This window comes from Lygodium microphyllum, chromosome 6, assembly GCF_053477565.2.
Source record: "Lygodium microphyllum isolate KBCC chromosome 6, Lygodium_microphyllum_v1.1.10, whole genome shotgun sequence".
Lineage (NCBI taxonomy): Eukaryota > Viridiplantae > Streptophyta > Polypodiopsida > Schizaeales > Lygodiaceae > Lygodium > Lygodium microphyllum.
Window position 1 is genome coordinate 124,739,827 of NC_141140.1, and position 18,665 is coordinate 124,758,491.

The following is an 18,665-nucleotide window of genomic DNA, read 5'->3' on the forward strand; positions in this document are numbered from 1 at the left end:
TATATTATGGACATTTGTAACTTCATCCGCACTATCAGGATGACATGATTGTAACAGGACACTTGGACAAGTGAACAATTCCCTTGCGAGGGCACTGTCCCAGTGTCACCGTTGCATAGCATATTGCATGAGCATGACATTTTGCATCTCCCTTTGCATTACCCTATGCATTGGCATTCTGTTCATGTCAACATGCATCTGTGCGTATTTATCCCTTTTCGGTCTTTTGCAGTAGTCGACTCTAGGATCCACCATATTCGTAGCATAACACATGGCAGTTCTTCTAAAGGCAGTTTTTCTAACCTTGCTTGCTTGCTTGCTTTGCTTGTCTTGCTAAGCCCACCGTTTTTTTTGCCTCTCACATATTCAACACATGATTGGCACATACACTCACTTTTATCATCCTTAGGCACTTATCCTCGTCAATGCGAGGGATTGGCTTGCTAGTTTTGTGAATAACTTGGATTGAAAACTCTCTTTATCTTTTCCTATATGTCACTTAATCGGCCGCTGTCCCTATATTACTTATGTATTTTCAAAACACTTTTCAAAAAAAAAACAAAAAAAAAACAAAACAAAACAAAACAAACAAGTCCATTGTTGATTCCATCCGCCTTTGTAGGCCTTGGTAGGCCCTTGGGCAGCCGACGAGCACCCTTGGTCCGATGCCCTGACCTCTCTGGGGTGATCACTTGGGCTCCCTTCGTAGGCCACTGGGCAGCCAACGTGCACCTTTTGTCCGATGCCCTAGCTGCTTTGGGGTGGGACGCCTTGGGGTAAATCAAAATTTAGACTGGCCTACTTTTCTCGCCCTATTTTAGGCATGAGAGGTGGTGTTGTGCTAAGAAATGCACTTAGTCACTTAAACAGCCCCAAAACATGCTTATTTTAGGCTTATTTTAGCCAAAATCCTAAAACATGGAGCAGATCAAGAAAGTTAAGTGGGACAAAATCTAAAACCCTAATTTTCTATAAATTAGCAGCCAGCCCTCCACTCTTTCACAATCTCGTTTTTGCAGGTTTCAGGTGTTACCAGCTTGCTGCCCACACCCCGGTCACGAAGGACATCTCAGCCCTTGCTGTCCATCATTATTCCCTACAGTCTGGCGCCTGTGTCCAGCCCTCCACACGCTGATTGCTCGTGTTTCTGCCTGGCGACTGACTGCTGTTCATCTGCACTACTGTCGTACAGCCTCCCATGTCAGCAAACTGCTGCGTCTACAGGCTCCAGCTGCCACACTGACAGTTTTCTCTCCCCTGCTGCAGTCACTGCAGTGTTTCTCTCACCTGCCTGCAGTCGTTTTTAGTCTTTCTCTCCTGCATGCTGTCCTGCCTGCGTTTTTAGTCTTTCTCTCTCCTGCAGGCTCCGTTTTAGTCTCTCTCTCTTGCAGGCTATCCTGCTTGCGTTTTTCGTCTTTCTCTCTCCTGTAGACTCCGTTTTTAGTTTTTCTCTCTCCTCACTGCTGTCTGCATCACATCCAGCTTCTCACTGCTGCGTTTGCTGGTGTTCGACATTTAGAGGCTGCCTTGCTGCAATTCGGGATCCGTTCGGAGTACAACACACTCTCCAGCTCATTACCCCTACCCCGATCCTAGAGATACAGGAGTTCGAGGTTCAGTATTCATTCACGCATAGTGTGTTTGCTGCATGAGCATCGTATTATTAGTAGTCATATCATTTCATTTATTCACTGTGTTCATTGTCTCTAAGTTACTCTAACCCTAACCCTAACTGTGTTCTTTTTATCAGTCTGTGCTTTGTCGTATGGTTTCTGTTTATGTTTCTGTGTTAGGGTATTTTTCTTAACATGGGGGGGGCTGGTGGCTGTTGAAGGGGGATGTTGTGGGCCAGGGTCAATGGGAGGGAGCCTGGGAGGTGGGGGAGGGTGGGTGTGGGGGCTGTGGGATCTCAGGTGGGATAGTCTGTGGCGCAAGTGGTAGCTGTGGGGGACTACGGTCCTGTCGGGTGGGACAAGCAGGGGGGGCTGCAGAGTGCTCTGCCGAGGGGGCATCACTCGCCCTCCTGCACCCTACTGTCCGGGAAAAAGTAGGGTGACTGGGTATCTGCAAAAACTATTGTGGAGCGCAAATGACTCCACTATGAAGCCGCTAGACCAGGGAACCATGTAGATGACCCCCTTTGTGGAGGCATAGGGCGAGCTCTCCTTCAACTCATGGGCTGCGTTCACAGAGGTGAGTTGAACCATGAAGATCCCTCGGCCCATGAGCACTACCTCCAAGATCTGCATTGTACCAATGTGCAACGTGGAGTGGAGACAATCCCATAGCTGGGCCCTCGATAGGGAATGTCCATCAACCTGACCAAAGATCGTTGTTTCTTTCAGCTCCAACTCTGTGGCCCTGATGGCCAAGAGCTGTTTCTCAGAGAGGATGATGCTCAAGGTGTTTGACTGGGGGGCACTTGTAGAATGCACCGACGTCTAACCAGAGGTTTCCATTGTGCGTCCCAGCTGAGGACCTACCACTCACACTGCTGCGTTGTCGTCGGGGTGGGGGGGGGGGGGGGGGGGGGGGGGGGAGGGAGGATGGTGGGGAGCTGGTGGCACATGCCACAGGACAGCCGGGGGCGCACTGGAGATGTCGGGGGCGATAGAGCAACGAGGCGTTTCCTTTTTTATTTCCTAGTACTTGCACATTAAAATAAACTGAACAGCCATCATCTCTTCAAAGCTTAAGGTCCATAAAGGCTGGTTTTCACTGTTGCCCCAATTTGGAGAGAACCTCCCAACTTTCATCAATCAGAGATAGCCTTATCTCTGAAATAACAACCATCTTCTGAAGTGGGCTTGCATCATACAAAATCACCTTACTGTGGCCTTCATGCGCTTTTTCCTTTTTAACAAGGCATAAACAGTCTCTTTGAAGATGTTAATGAAACTTTATTTTTCTCTTTCAAACACTTCCTCCTACTCATGCTCTGATAGGAAGAGTCATCTTCAAGAACTGAGGCAACTTCCAAACCCCTTTTTGGTTGCAAACTGATTTAACCTAGAAAGCATCACAGGTTTCAATTTGAATACAAATAACTACATGTTTCTAGCTTTAAGTTTGCAATCCTTTCACCCCACATAACTTCCCATAAAACCCAATAAAACTGTTGTTGAGAAGTGAAATCCCTTTCAAGATGAAAAGAAAGTCATGTCCTTACAAACTGCAAAATATAGGTGCCAAACTTCTTTGTGAAAAGAGCACTCATGCTGATCAGCTCATGAGCTTTTACCTGTGAACCCTAAATATGGTTTATGGCCACTCAAAACTGGAGCTTGAAGTTGGAGACGAGTTTTCACAAGCCATATTGGGTTTGTTACAAGACACACCTGCCCAAATCAATAAGATATCTTATCTTCTCAATACTAACTGTACAGGTCCCAGGAAATCTATCATAAGATTAGTAGTTCATGTGAGCAAGGTTAATTGTAGAAAAGTTGAAACATGGCGTCGTTCCAAGAAAAGAAAAAAGAAGATGGCAAAAGACGATGGTCTCTTTCCCATTTCCCCTAGACACCTTGTGATGCCTTGTACATATTTGATTCGTTTGGCAATTAGCGCCAGCTAGATTGTGGACCACTTATACTTAGTTGTATTTTTATTCTGAGTAATTAATTCCCCACTCTTTTTTGTCATCCAAAAAAAAAAATCCAGGTTAGCTTGGGAAGCATAGATTAAAACCTGCCTGTCCTGTGAGATACAAAACTGAAAGTGGAGTGTGGTTTCCTAAGGCCAGCTATGACATTTCTTTGCTGTAGAACTGCAGTGACTCAAGTGCTGATCATGCCTAACATGCATAGCTTCTCAATCCTGAAATGGGATAATGGCATACAGCAAAGAATCTTCAGTCTAGAACAACCACTAATCTTACGATATTGTAGTTCATGTGACAAGGTTAATAGTTTTCCCAAGAGGTAGGCTCAAATTGATGTATGATAATATGACAAAGGGGGAAAGGAAAACAAAGGGTTTTGGTGTGGGGGTGGGGGTGGTGGTGGTGGGTATGGGGGTGGTGGTATATGTGGTGGGGGTGGTGTGTGGGTTTTAACAGTTTATGACACCACCGAGGCTTCCCATCTTGTCAAGTGAAAACCAAGCTATTCCAAGCCCAAGCATAAAGGAAGAATTACCAAAGCTTTTGTCAGTGATGCAAGCTGCCTTGAGGTTGCTCCCATTGGCCTCAAAGGGATTGGATGATGGATGACCAACTCTCTCCCAAGAAGCTCCCACAGTTCCAATGTTGTGGGCTCAAGTACATGTTAGTTGGGCAATGCTTCCATGACCACCGCTACACAAGGAATCGACCTCAATAAGGCAAATCATGCCATGCATCTTACCTTATAGAGTAGATGGCATCTATGATTGATTGACTGCCAGCAAAAAGCTCCAAAATAAGGCACTCGAGGCCGGGCTCTACTCAACAATGGCTCGTATAGACTGCTCTCCCAAATGGGCTACGCTCCCTCACAAGACCACAAACAATGCTGTGTGGTCTCTAGGTGGCAAAACTATAGGCAACACTAGTAAACCCTGTCCTCTTGCATCTAAGTCAACCAGCACCCCCAATTAGCCACCAATCATAAGATGTACGAGACTTCTTAAGTACTAGCTATCCCAAAGGCATCTTTAGAAAGTGTCCTTGAAACCGACCTATAGATCTAATCTGTAGGGCAATGAACATAAACTTATAGCATGCACACTCTTCAATTCAACAAAGAACATGAGAGCTAGAGTGCTCTTGCACTGTAGACAACATCAAATTGGTGCTCAAGTGAGTGCCCCTTACGTTATTTCTTTAATACTAAAGATGAGCCTTTACACAAACCACTTGTGATCTGCCCGTCAGATCAAAATGGTTGTTACGAATCAGCACTCTTTTTGCTAATGATTCCTCGTGTGTCTGGCTCTTCAATGGACCACATTCGCTTCAGCTACTATGTCCTCAATCGCTCTCACCAACCTTGACTAACAAGCTTTGTCTCAATTACACGCTCAAGCTAGTGTGACTACAAGTCCTAGACTAATCTAATGAGGCCTCAACCTTGATTGACCAACATGTTGAGTTAGTTGCAATGGAGCTTCTGTGTAGAGATACAGGTTGAGAGAGAGAAGAGACAAAGATACATGATTTGTGGCACTACTGAAGAGTGTGTACCTCAATAATGATTTTAGATAGATATATTGTACTATGTACAACCTAGCACTTACGGGCGAATACGGGCACTACCCTTTATCCCAACAACCTCCCCCCTAAAGGCAATGTGCCCAAAGGTAGAGGAAAAGAATCAGCTAAGAAGTATGTACAAAGCTGAAGAGACTATACCTATCCAATATCCATAATCTGCCGGCAATGGGCAAACCTCTCTGCTAGAAGATCTTTCATGAGAAGGCCTGCAAGGTTATCATCAGTGTGTACCTTGACCAACTCAATGCTCTTGCTATCAAGTACTTCTCTGATAAATGGTACTTCACCTGCATGTGTTTTGTCTTTATATATGAAAGATAGGGTTCCGTGCTAACATGATAGCACTCTGACTATCACAGTGGAGAACAGGAACCTTAGTTATCCCAAGCTCAGCAACTAAACATGACAGCCATAAGGCCTCTTTGCATGCCTCAGTGGCAGCCATATACTATGCCTCCATAGTAGACAGTGCAACACACTTCTGCAGCCTAGATATCCAAGAGACAAATCCCCCTGTGAAGTTAAACACATATCCTGTAGTGGACTTCCTACAATCTACATATCCATCATAGTTTGCATCCGTAAAGCCAACGACAAATGTCTTCTACTTACCAAAGAAAATGCACAAATCCTTTGTGCCCTTGAGGTATCTCATAATACCTTTCACTACTTCCCAATGCTTCTTGCCAAGGTTTGCCATGTACCTGCTAACCACCCAACAACTGAAGTATACGAAATCTTGGCCATTTCTGCCTTCTCATCATCAAATGTAGCGTTGTCCTCTGCACTGAGTTTTAAATATAGAGGCAAGGGAACTCCGATTGCTTTCCCCCCCTCCATATTAAAACGTTGCAAAATCTTGGATACATACTCCTACTGAGATGGATAGAGTAACCCCTTCGATCTATCTCCGAGTATCCACATCCCAAGAATATGATTGGCATCACCAAGATCCTTCATGTCAAAGCTGCCATGAAGACTTTGCTTCAATGAATCCAAGGCATGAGTATCCCTGCCAGCAATCAGCATGTCATCAACATATAGAACCAAGATAATCAGGCTGCCATCTACTGCCTTCTTAGTGTGCAAGCAGTGATCAACTTGACTTCTCTGAAAGCCATGAGATTGAATGAAAGTATCAAACTTATGATACCATTCCCTCGGTGCCTATTTCAACCCATACAAACTCCGTTTTAGTTTACAGACCATCGTATCTTTGCCTTTACCAACAAAACCTTCAAGCTGCTACATATATATGTCCTCATGCAGATCACCATGTAAGAGTGCAATCTTTACATCCATCTGTATGAACTCCATATCTTCAGCTGCAGCTAAGCCCAAAATGGTTCTTAGAGTAGCCATCTTGACTACGGGAGAGAAAAATCTTATCAAAGTCAATTCCATGTTCCTGCTTGTACCCCTTTGCAACTAATCGTGCTTTGTACTTTGGTGAAGAACTAAAAGTGACCTTCATCTTGTAAACCACTTACATGGAAGAGTTTTCTGCCCTTAAGGCAACTACACCAAGTCCCAAGTGCCATTCTTATCAAGTGGTTCCATTTCCAACAGCATGGCCTTGAACCACTTCATGCTGTCCAGTCTAGTCATTGCTTCCTTGAAGCATGACGGCTCACCACAATCAGTAACCATGACATAATCTGCAGTATACTGCGCACCAAGAACAAACCTATTGGGCAACCTTCAAAGTTGGGTTGACCTATGCAGCAAAGGTTCTGCATTTGCTGGTTGCTGGGCCTGCAAATCTGCATTTACAAGTCGCTGTCCTAAAATACGAGCCTGTAATCCTGCATGTATAGGTTGCTGTCCTGAAATTCCAACATGCTGTCCTGATAGTTCATGCTGTCCTAACTGCGTGTTTTCAGGCTAAAAATGTGGTGTATCATGGGCAATACCTTGCTGGTCATTTCCAGCACCATTTCCTGCTTTCAGGAATATTTACAACAGGTATATGCTGCTGTCCACTGGGCACAAATGGTTGTGACGTCATTGCTGCGTACTATCTTTCTTTTCTCGAGATCCCAAAGTCTATAACCCATCTCACCCTCGTCACCGTATCCTAGAAATATGCATTTACAAGACTTTGGTTCTAGTTTGTTGCGTTCTTATTTCCATATGTGCACAAAAGCCTCGCAGCGAAACACTTGCAAATGAGCATAAGAAGGTGGCTTGCTTGACCACTCTTCCTAAGGGACTCTCCCCCCCGAAAGACCTGTTCGGTGACCTGTTAATTAGATGAACGGCTGCCATACTAGCTCTACCCAAAAGTCATGGGGTAATATAGCATGAGACAGCATCGTACGGACCTTATCTTGTATGGTCCGATTCATGTGCTCTGCAACTCCATTTTGGGGTGGATTATGAGGGGTAGTGAGCTCCCTCTTTATCCCCTTGCTATCACAAAATGCCTGAAAGGCTTTGGACACATACTCCCCACTGTTGTCAGAGCGAAGACACTTAAGTGTCTTATCAATCTGGTTCTCAACCAATGCTAGAAATTTCTGAAACTTGTTGAGCACTTCGTCCTTGCTACAAATAGGGTAAACCCATACCTTTTGAGTAGCATCATCGACAAATGTGACAAGGTATTTCTTTCCTTTTTTTGCAAATAAGTGTGGCTAATTATATTACTTCAGAAAAAACCTGAATACAAGAAAGTGTTCATGCTCAACAGACTAGCTGGAGCTGATGCAGAGTCAGAGATATATCAAATATGCAGGCCTCTCAGGCGATCTAGGGGGGATGGGGGCAAGAAGCCATGGAGGGGGGGGTGTATCGCCATTTGGGGCTGCCTGCTTGCATCACGAAAAACAAGTCCTGACAGCCCCAAGTACGCATGAAGTGAAGACGGAGCTCCTAATGAGCTCGAGACCCACCCTGCACCTGGCCCCATCGGCCGCGAAGAGAGTGGATGATGGAGGTCCAGGGCTCTGGCAAAGTCGCCTTTACAAACAGTCTCTCTCCTCCAAAAAGCTCCTAACACCGCGCCTTCTAGATATGCCATGCAGTGAGACTCCCTACAATCTCCCATACCTCAGAGCAGTCTACTGGGCTCTAATACCTGGCGGATGGGTAGAGCCTCCAAGCCGGCTACTACGCACGACGCAGCCTCAATAAGGAAGATCGTGTCCTGCATCCCAACCTCATACAGAATATGACGACCTTGGCTGACTGTCTGTCAGCAAAAAGCTCCCAATGAGATACATCCAAGACTGGGCGCTATGCGGCGCAGTATGCGGCATGCTCCTCTCCACACTAGCTCCGCCGCCTCACACGACCAAAGGCAATGCTTGGGAGTTTCCAGAAGTTGCTATGTGCAGGGTTTACATCTTCCATTCTTTTGCATCCGGGCTAACCAACTTCCTACCGCCAAGCCTCCATGTGCCACCAGCCATATGAAATACAATACCCTCCTCAACCTTCAGTTGTCCCATAGGTGGCACCAAAAATTCCATTGGAAAGCATCCGTGATGCTGAGCTCCGCCTAGTACCTGCTACGCGACAGCGCCCAATCCATGTTCTCCTACATCAGCATGTGTCTATCAATCCTCGCTGTGTACTCCAAGAACCTCGGTGGCTTCTTGGCAACCGCAATGGCTAGCCATAGCCACTCTCCTAGATTCCACTCTAGCCCATCAAGTGGTCTCTCCTCCCAAATCCAGAGGCGCCACTCCCGCAGCTCCTTCGGAAAACATAGGGGTCCAGACGCCATGTCTTTCCCTAAAGGACCAGCACCCGAATCCTCCTCCACAAAAGGACAACTATCCCCTCATCCTCCTGCTCTCTGTCAAGGGCCAGATACCCCCCCTCTTGAACGGTGAAGAAAGTCCCATGTGGGGCACTGCCCACTCTATCTACCACCTATAAGGGGATACCTGTTGAAGAAAACTTAGCGGCCCATACCTCCCGGAGCTCTACCGACTCTCATACCGAGGGGCCAACGAGCCACTACTGAGATATTGCTACATCAATCTCCCTTCTCCTCAACTCAAGTCCTCTCTGGCAACCTAATGCCCGTAGCAACACCTCCTCGTCAACCAACCTCTACACCTCTCGCCAGGTCCTAATGGTGAGAGCCGGGCCGGCCTCCCAACCAGCCCACTGGATGTAGGGGCGCTCACAATCTGTACCCCCTCCTGATCTCTAACCAAGGGGTTCCAGATCACTGACTGGCAGTCTATCTTCTCCTGGCAACCTGGGGTCTCTGAATTGGGGCCTTATGGAGGCCCTACCACACACAAAGTAAGCTACGTAGGAAGGGGGATCTGGGGGACGTAATCTGGGTCGTCATAAAGATCCATCTCAAGGACGGTCTCCAATCCCCGCCAAGCCTCACTCTGCATTCCTGGAGACCCTCCTGCAGTAGGACCATCCAGGTCTGCCCTCCTGGTGTAAGACCGCAGACTACAAGCTTGCCCAAAAGGGCGATACCCTGATACTCTGGGTCAATGATCCCAAACCCTCCCTCTGACTGATGCCGGATGATGGTCACCACCTTGGCCTGAGAGTCCCTAGAACCATCCGACCTGGCCCAGAGGAAATTCTGCACTAGGCAGCGAAGCTGAGCAATACACAACGAGGAAAAGCACCAACATGAGGCGATGTACCAAGCCGTCGCTAGGAGGACCTGATTGACCACCAAGGCTCGGCCCGCTAGGGAGAGGCGAGCAATACTCCAATAGGTCAACTTTCTCCTGATAGACTCGAGGACTGGGAGAAACTGCTCGGCAGCGGGGTGATGTCGAGTCCCACCAGGAACCCTAGGTAGCGGATGGTTTACCCTCTACACACCCATCTAAATCCCAAGTGGACACCCCATTCCGTACTAGAGTCCAGGTCTATAAGGAAACCAACTGACTTCCGCCACTTAATTTTCACTCCTGCTGTAGTACAAAACACCTCGAGAACTGGTCTCTCTTTCCAACATCAACTTATCGTCCTCTATGTAACGTGTTGTATTATCTGCATACTCTGAGTCTAACCCCGTCTCCTCTCTCACCGGAAATCGGAGGCCATGCAGCCCACTCACCCATGATCTAAGGAAGTGAGACATTGCCTCTGCAAAGAGTAGGAACAGATACGGGTCCAATGGACAGCCTTGCCGTACCGATCTCTCTAGCCAAAATTCCTCCCCTCTCCTCCCATCTATGAAGACCCTGCTAGTAGCCGATCTGTATAGTGCAAAGACCCTATGGATCCATGCCTGGGGGAAGCCCAACCTCTCTATGGTGCCCTTAAGGAATTCCCACTCCACCCTATCAGAGGCTTTCTCAAAACCCAGGAGTAGTACAGCCGATCCCTGACCACTGTGCTGGGCCCACTCTGTTGCCTCAAAGAAGGTGAAGAGATTGTCTAGGATGCTCCTATCCTAGACAAAGTCTATCTATGTGTCATGAATGATGTTTAAAAGTACGGGGCAGAGTCACCTACCAATCATCTTTGCCATTGCCTTATAGGCAACTGGCAACAAGGTGATCGGTCTCCACTGGAATAGATCCAACCGGTCTCCCCCTGGCATCCACCTAAACTGAAAATTTCCTGGAAAGCCAACAGTAAGGGGTCCTTCACTACCTCCTAGAAGGTGTTGAAGAAGGCCTTAGAGAGGCTATCCTCTCCTGGGCATTTCTGCTCGTCCTGTGTGTGGAAAGCCTCCTCTAATTCCTTCTCTGTGAAGGAAGCTAGAAGGGAGTGTCCCATCTCTGTGACGAGGGACTGAATGTGATTCTAGACGTGCTGTCTGCAACGCTGTCCTCTGGCCAACGAGGCTGTCTCCTATTGAAAAGGTGTCTGTAGTAGTCGGTGGCAATCTCCATCACCTCGTTTGGGCAGGAGCAAATCCTCCCATACTTATCTCAAAGGCTGCGTATCTACTTTCCTGAGGTGCGGGGCTCATGTGCCTGACAAAACTCCCTGCACATCCTGTCCCCCTTTCACACCCAAAAGGCTGCTGAGGTGCAGAATGAGAACTTTGAGCGCCTGTCCTCTAGGCCAGCGATGGCCGCTCGTGCACGCACCTCTTGCGTGTTGAGGATGGGATCCCTTGGTGTCTCCTATAATTATCTATGCATGGCTGCTAAGTCCCGCCGGAATGCTCTCTCCTCCTCCCAACACTGCTGCTTGGCATGTAGGGCTGCCTCCTAATAGATACTGCCCAACTTGGCTAGGACCTGTGCAACCTCCTCTGCAATCCGGTCCCTCTTGCCCCACTCCCTAGTTCAAATCTGCTCAATCTGTCTCTTCACCTCCTCCCTCCTGTAGACGAAGTCAGGGATCTGACAAGATCGTGTACCTAGGGAGAAAGTTGGGGGATCCACTGTTAAGAGGACCGGGCAATTATAGCAGATAAAGTGGTGCCAGCCAACTGCCCTATCTGGCCTCTGCGAGAGCATCCCCACTCTCCCACATAGAACCTATCCCCCAACAGCTCCAGCAAGACTCTGCCTAGCCGCCTGTATCCCCACGAGAAGTCCGACAACCTTTCCCCCCTGGGGAAAGCTAGGTCTCTCCAAGCGTCACGAGCTCCTACTGCCAGTAGGAAGACCTCCCATGCCTCCTACTCCTCCCCAACCATGCCCTGGTAGTTTCTACCTCTACTTTGCTAGTCCTCTAAGGTCTCCAGGTTGTTGAAGTCTCCTCCAACAATCCAAGAGCCCATCTCTGGGAGTCCTGCTGCAATCTCCACCCACAACCTGCTGCGTGCCCTGACCTCAGTGGGGGCATAGACATTGAGGACTCCAAGGCACGAGTCCCCAATATCCAATCTAATCCATAGAACCCTCCCTGCCACAATCATCCCATGGTCCCATACACAGGCAATGAGGCTCGGGCCAATCCAGGTGCATACCCCTCCACTCCTATCGTGGGCACCGATAGAGTGCTCCCAATAAGTGTATGACTTTCCCGAGAGTATCTTCCCTACTTGGTGGGCCTGGGCGGGAGTGAGCTTCTGCTCTTGTAATAGTAAGATGCCGATCTGTCTGGCAAGGGCATGCTGTAGCTCTTGCCGAACGATCAGCTTCTTGGAACCCCGTGCTCCACTATAGTGGAGGTTGTTCACATTCCAGGATGCAAGATGTAAGCTCATAGAGAAAACCTCTGACTGACCGAACAAGCATCTATTTCGGTGTGGAGGCTACTGACAAAGAGGAGGAGCTATGAGGCATGCGGATATGCTTCACTGCCGGCCTGGACGGTGAACTCCATTCCCCCATAGTAGCCCTCGGGTGAACCATGGGGGTGATGGATGCGCTTGGTGGTACCACCAGGGCATCTATCAGCCAAATTAAGAGGCGAGGCTTTGTGCACTGATAGAACTCGGCCGCCTGTGCTATTGGCCACTCGATCACGTCCATCGGAGCTCTCCACTACAGGGGGGCTTGAAAGATAATACTCAGATGTGGGACCTCGGCCACAGCCCACCAATTGAAATCCATCATGTAACCTAGCCACTACTGAGAGAAAAGTGTCAGTCCTCCTTTTCCCATCCACTAGGAGATGTGATCTGCCACCTGGCTCTTCACCTCCTCTATCTGAGGCATCGTCCAGTCTTTTGTGTGAGAGGTTTGAAGGAAGAAAGCATAGTTTGATCCATCCGACGGTGCTATTAGATGGACCTTGTCGCTCCTTGACTTGCATACCACAAAGATTCCCACTTCCAGGGGTAGTGGTAACTCTCCGCACTCCGCAACTCTCAGAGCGGCGTGGCCAGACGAACTAGTGGTTGTATGGGGGGGGGAGGGAAGGGGGAGCTAGACAACCTGTGAGTGAAGGATGTCAACGTATAGCACTCCTCACCTCCTGCGGAGAAAGGGGAGGGGGGGATGGGTCGCCTGTACTGGATGGTGATAAAGGGGGGTGGTCGGCTAGGGTGATGATGGGGAGGGGGAGGGCCGATGGATCGAGGGATCGAGGGATGGTCAAATACACAAGGCGGATGTTGGGGGGAGGGGCGAGGGGGGAACCGTGGGGAGGAGGGAGAGGAGGGAGAGGAGGGTGTGAGGGGTATGGGTCCCCAAGTGAGGTAGCCTGTGACACCTCCGTGGGTGGTGGGTGTGTAGGCCTGTGGTCTTGTCGAGTGGAGCAGGGAGGGGGGCCATGTGGCGTTCTGCCATGGGGGGAACGCTCGCCCTCTTGCCCCCTGCTGACGTGGCTGTGTACAAGGGGCTGGTTGCAGCCCCGCCTGCCATCTCTCTCCCTATGGTCTCCGGACCCATGTAAAGCCATCCACATCTACCTATGGGCCTATCGGCGAGGCCGCCTTGGCTCCAAAGCACGTGCACTCTGCTGCCTGATGCCCAAAGCCATGGCAATGCAGGCACTACCCTGGCTACCCAATCACAATAACCTGCTGCCTAAAAGAGTGTCCACCTACTTCGATCTCTAGAAACTATGGTATATTCTGTCTCTTTCACTGCCACCCGTACCTATTTAAAGCAAGACTTTAATGGCCAAAAGATTGAAGAGGACAATTTTGAAGTGCATGAAATTTCCATAGGGTGAACTCGCCAATAACTCACGAGCTACATCTGCTGAGGTGAGTCGTACTATGAAGATCTCTTGACCCATCATAACCGCCTTCACGATCTGTGTTGTGCCAATGCGCACCGTGGAATGAAGCCAATCCTGAAGCTGGGCCCTAGATGGATAGTGTCCTACTACCTGACCGAAGGTCGCTATTTCTTTAAGCTCTAGCTCTGTGGCACAAATTGCTAAGAGTTGTTCCTCAAAGAGGACGACGCACAAGGTCTTTGACTGGGGGGCGCTCGTAGAATGCACCGACGCCTAACGAGAGGTTTCCATTGCACGTCTCTGCTGAGAACCTACCAATCACGCTACTATGCTGCTGGAGGGGGGGTGTTGCTGCAAATGGAGGGAGCAACAGCAGGAGGGGGGGAGGGGGGATCCAGATGCTCCTTTCTGGTAGTGGGGGAGGTACTGGTCTCCATGGAAGGCTAAATCCCGATAGAATACATGAGTGGGGGACTGCCGGACGGGGGCCGCAAGGCTAGGGAAGCGAGGGCACCACGGGGGAGGGAGGGGGGCGGAGGGGAAAAGGCCTGTTACAAGCTTTGGGCCACGCGGGACATTCTGGTGGCCAACGAGGCAAGGGGGTGGTTAGGCGAGAGGCCAACGCGGGGCGGGGGGGGGGGGGGGGGGGGGGGGGGGCGTGGGTGGTGGAAGGACAAAGGTTGAACTGGCAGGAGAAGGGGGGTGCAGAGCGCCAGGCTGTAGGGGAGCGTAGTGCAACTGGACGAAGGGGAGGGAAGGCTGGGTGGCGAAAGGAGGGGTAGGCGAATGCTGTTAGGGGCGCGAGAGGCACTGGGTGAGAGCGACGGCAGCATTGGGTGGGTGCAATGGCGACAAAAGCGTGACGGGATAGGGAGCTCTTGTTTTTCAGTAACCTAGGCCGAAACTGACTAAGTATTTCTTTCCTCCTAGAGATAACCCTGGCATCTAACATACATCGAAAATTGAAATGTACTAACTCTAGAGGCAAAGATTTCAGTGAAAGAGACTTTTTATGAAATGTCTGCGCATGCTTACTATAAACACAATGATCACAGTGCTCAAAATCAGCATAACGAAGATAAGGCAAGTAACCCAAACAAGAAAGTACTTTCATTCCTGTTTGACTCATGTGTCCCAATCAGCCATCCCACAAGGGAACACTTGGTTGCTCAGTCACGGCAACAACATGGTCGTGCACACTAGATACATGGAGAGGATACAAAGTATCGCTCTTTGAGCCTCTGGCAATAACCCTAGATCCTCTACAGATCTTCCATTTCCCATCGCCAAAGGTGGTATGAAATCCATCGTCATCTAGCTATCCAAAACTAATCAAGGTCTTCTTAAGCTGCGGTACATGCCTTGCATTCTGAAGAGTGAAGACAAATCCATACTGAAATTGCAATTGCACACTGCCAATGTCTGCAATGTCACATGCATAATTGTCCCCAAGATGGGCAATACCATGACGACCTCTTGTATAGTCTGTAAACCACTCACAATGAGGGGTGATATGAAAAGAGGCACCTGAATCCAAAATCCAAGTGTACATGTCATCATCTGTATCGGCTATCAAAGCATGTGCACTGAAACATGAAGAGACGAAGAGAACATCATTCCCACTATTGCTCTCATGGCTAACTACATTCACCTCTTCAATCTTTACAATGCTCTTCTTAGCAAGCTGACTCTTTTTTCTATTCCTTGTCATCCATCTTCTTGCCCTTCCCTTTCTCTTTCTTCAACTCAATGGTTGAGCGTGCAAACTCATTTAACTCATCCCAATCGTCCTACTCTACATCAGCTGGTTTTGTTCCCTTTACTTTAATCGGCTTTGCTTACTTCTTCTGCAACAAGATATTATAGCACTGCTTTTGCCAAACTGCAAAGTTGTGTGCTCCTTCAAGCTTCTTGATATGCATAAGATGATTGTCATTGTTGCTAGCCATGATTCACAACCAAATACTATATGATAGTAAATGACAGCTAATACCAACAATGGAAGCTCCAAAATCCACTCAGTAGTATATTAGGAATATTTCCAAGTATGTAGCAGCAAGAACATACATCAGTTCATTGCCTAAAATGCCTCAAAAGCATTCAATGACAGTAAACATACCAATTTCCTCACAAAAACAGAGTGCACTATAGAAATTCCTAAAAATACAGGTGGTTGTCCTGCAATTCAGGAGTGCAGTCTTGGCATTCAAGAAAAATCTGTTCTAAAAATTCATAACTGAAATAACCTCTCAAACTGACTGAGATTGAGCTCCAAAGATCATACAAAGCTGCTCAAAACATCACCATAATGTTCTTGCATGAAAATATATCAAATTTCCTGACAGTGAGAAATGCTGTCTTGAATATGCAAGAAATTGTCCTGAATGTACAGCAGTAGACCTGTAGGTAAAGCTGATCCAAAAATGAGCTTTAATCACTACTCAAATGCATTCCGAAATCAAATCAAAGCAGGTAACATCAACCATAAGCATGAATACATGGTTTAGAATGCCCGAGACCAAGTCTGGAAGCAAGACATAATGCATACGCAATCAAAATGTCATTCAGCCCTGTTATTCCAACATCCAAATCTCTGTCAAAACCAAGCAAAATGATGACTCTAATCACCCCAAAACGATCTCTAATCATGGACATAACATCTCCAAGTCATATAGTACCAAATGGGCATCAGATAGTCATCACCTAAGTGAATCATAAGCATTATTCACTCAAGAAATAGTTGCTACCCTGTTTCCAGCCACAAATATGTTTGCAAAATGAGCCAAATTCTTGCCAAGATTAGCACAAAACGGCCTCAAGACAATGCCACATGGTTCCCAAAGCATCCAACATCAAGATACATCCAAGTAGCTATCATATGAGCGTTAATCTCAAGAGAGCAGGTGTTGCCCAATTTATTACAAATCTGAATACTGTGTATTTCAGACTGAAGCTGAATATATATCAGCCCCAAGTGTAATACTACACTTCAATGCTCAATGTTTAGCATTAGATGCAAAGTCTGGAGCACAACCACGAAGCCAAATGAAGAGGAGCCCTGAAGAGATTGGAATGTTGGTCCAAGTGTTGGAGATGATGGGGAGGGTCCCCAAGTAGCCAATGATGGCTGCCAACAAGCTCAAATGAAGAGGAAAGCTTCAAGCTTCAGGAAGAAGCTTCAAACCTTGTTGCCCTGCCTGCAAACTCTTCACAGTGAACTCTTCTTCAACTTCAAGCTCCTGCACCTGAAGAAATGCCAAGCTCCTGATTGCATGAACCAAGCTCTGATACCACTTTGTTGAGTTAGCTGCAATGGAGCTTCTATACAGAGATGCAAGTTGAGAGAGAGAAGAGACAGACACACACGATTCGTGGTACTAAAGAGTGTGTATCTCAATAATGATTTTAGATAGGTATATGTACTATGTAAAACCTGGCCCTTACGGGCGGACACGGGCACTACCCTTTATCCCAACACAACAATCTTAGAACTTTGCCCTAACCAATGCACCTTCAATTCACTATCAAATTGATCTAATTCAGACCTATAAACCTGCTATCCATAAACCCTAATCTCTCACATGCATTTGCTCTTGATTGGATGCTCAATTTATTGCTTTCAATGGCTGGAAAATTAGATTTGCATGTCTGAATACATTTTCTCTCATGTGTGCAGTGAATCTTCAATAATTTGGCAATCCAAAACAAGGGGAAAATCAGGGCTTTTGGTTGGAATGTCTTCAGCAACCAATTTCTACAATCCCTTGACATTGATTTCCTGTAAACAGCAAACCCTAATTCCGATCTGTTGTAAAACAAAGCTTGCTTTGCCTAAGAGAGAGTAAGGAGAAGGAGGAGATTGATTCCCAATAGTCCAGCACCATGGGGTGGTTGCAAAACACTCTCCTCTTGTTGTTCATTGTGAAAAATCGGCAAGCATACATCTTCTTTTGTTGCTACAGCTCTCCAAACTTGGGCTGCTCCAAAATTGAGAGAGAGAAAGAGAACCCCAAATAGCCAAGATCAAATTTCCAAACGAATAACCAACTCCTCCTTAATCAAATCACGTCTTTGATTAAGGGCTAATCAATGACTTGATCATTATTCATAAGTGAGCTACTCGCTAGCTAATCTTTAGCTTAGGGCGTGCTTAATAAAAGTGCCCGAAGTGAGCTGCTCAATGGGCAAAACTTTCAATATAACTCAATTCTAAGGTGCAAACTTTCAATTTAATAGAAGTTTCACATTGCATCTTGATCCTTTTGGCCTTGCCTTGTACCAATAGTTTGCATACTTGTCCATTGCATGCCGCGGTATCAAATCTCTCACTCCTAGTGCAATGGTCACTATGCCAAGAGCTAGGGGTACTAGAATTAGAGTTCATTTTAATTAAATCATTAAGCCCATTTGTCACTTTGGTGACAGCCCTTGCAAGTTCTATCATGTTATGCTCTACATGATGTCCATTACATGGATAGGGGGTCCAGTCCATATCATCTTGCATCAAAATGTTTGTCGTTTTGTGTCATATAGGCAAAAAAGTTCATTGTCATCTGCTACAAAACTCCTATAGGATCGTTGCATCGTCCTTGCCTACTGAAGGATCCCCAACCCTACATTCAAAGCCTTCCAAGCAGCCTAGAGAATGTATGCACACCTTCCAAGTTGCAAACTGTTGCTATGTAACTAGCCTGTCTCCTTGGATAGGGTGATACTAACCTGATTTAACACTAATACAGCCAATAATTAATTCACATAAATTGAAATACACATTTTTCCACTTTAATCCTGGACAATGGATAGGCTATTGGCCTCAAAACTGATGCCCCTAGCAGTATTTCTTTAGCTTTTATTGCAAATGGATGGAATACAATTGAAATTCTCTAATCTCCTCCGCTAATCCAAGTGCCTCTTGTTGTGAAAACTGACCAACAACCTCCAAACC

The 18,665-nt window shown here is 47.2% G+C and overlaps 1 protein-coding gene across 4 annotated transcripts in view; it reads right to left on the reverse strand.

The window, feature by feature from the left end:
• The window catches only part of FOLT1 (folate transporter 1), a 123,796-nt gene that overhangs the window by 33,016 nt on the left and 72,115 nt on the right, over nucleotides 1-18,665 (reverse strand). For all 4 annotated transcript variants that reach the window (XM_087680010.1, XM_087680009.1, XM_087680008.1 and 1 more), the window contains exon 5: nucleotides 3,242-3,338. In XM_087680010.1, the coding sequence (XP_087536136.1) occupies nucleotides 3,242-3,338 (97 nt within the window). The remainder of the gene's footprint in view (nucleotides 1-3,241; nucleotides 3,339-18,665) is intronic.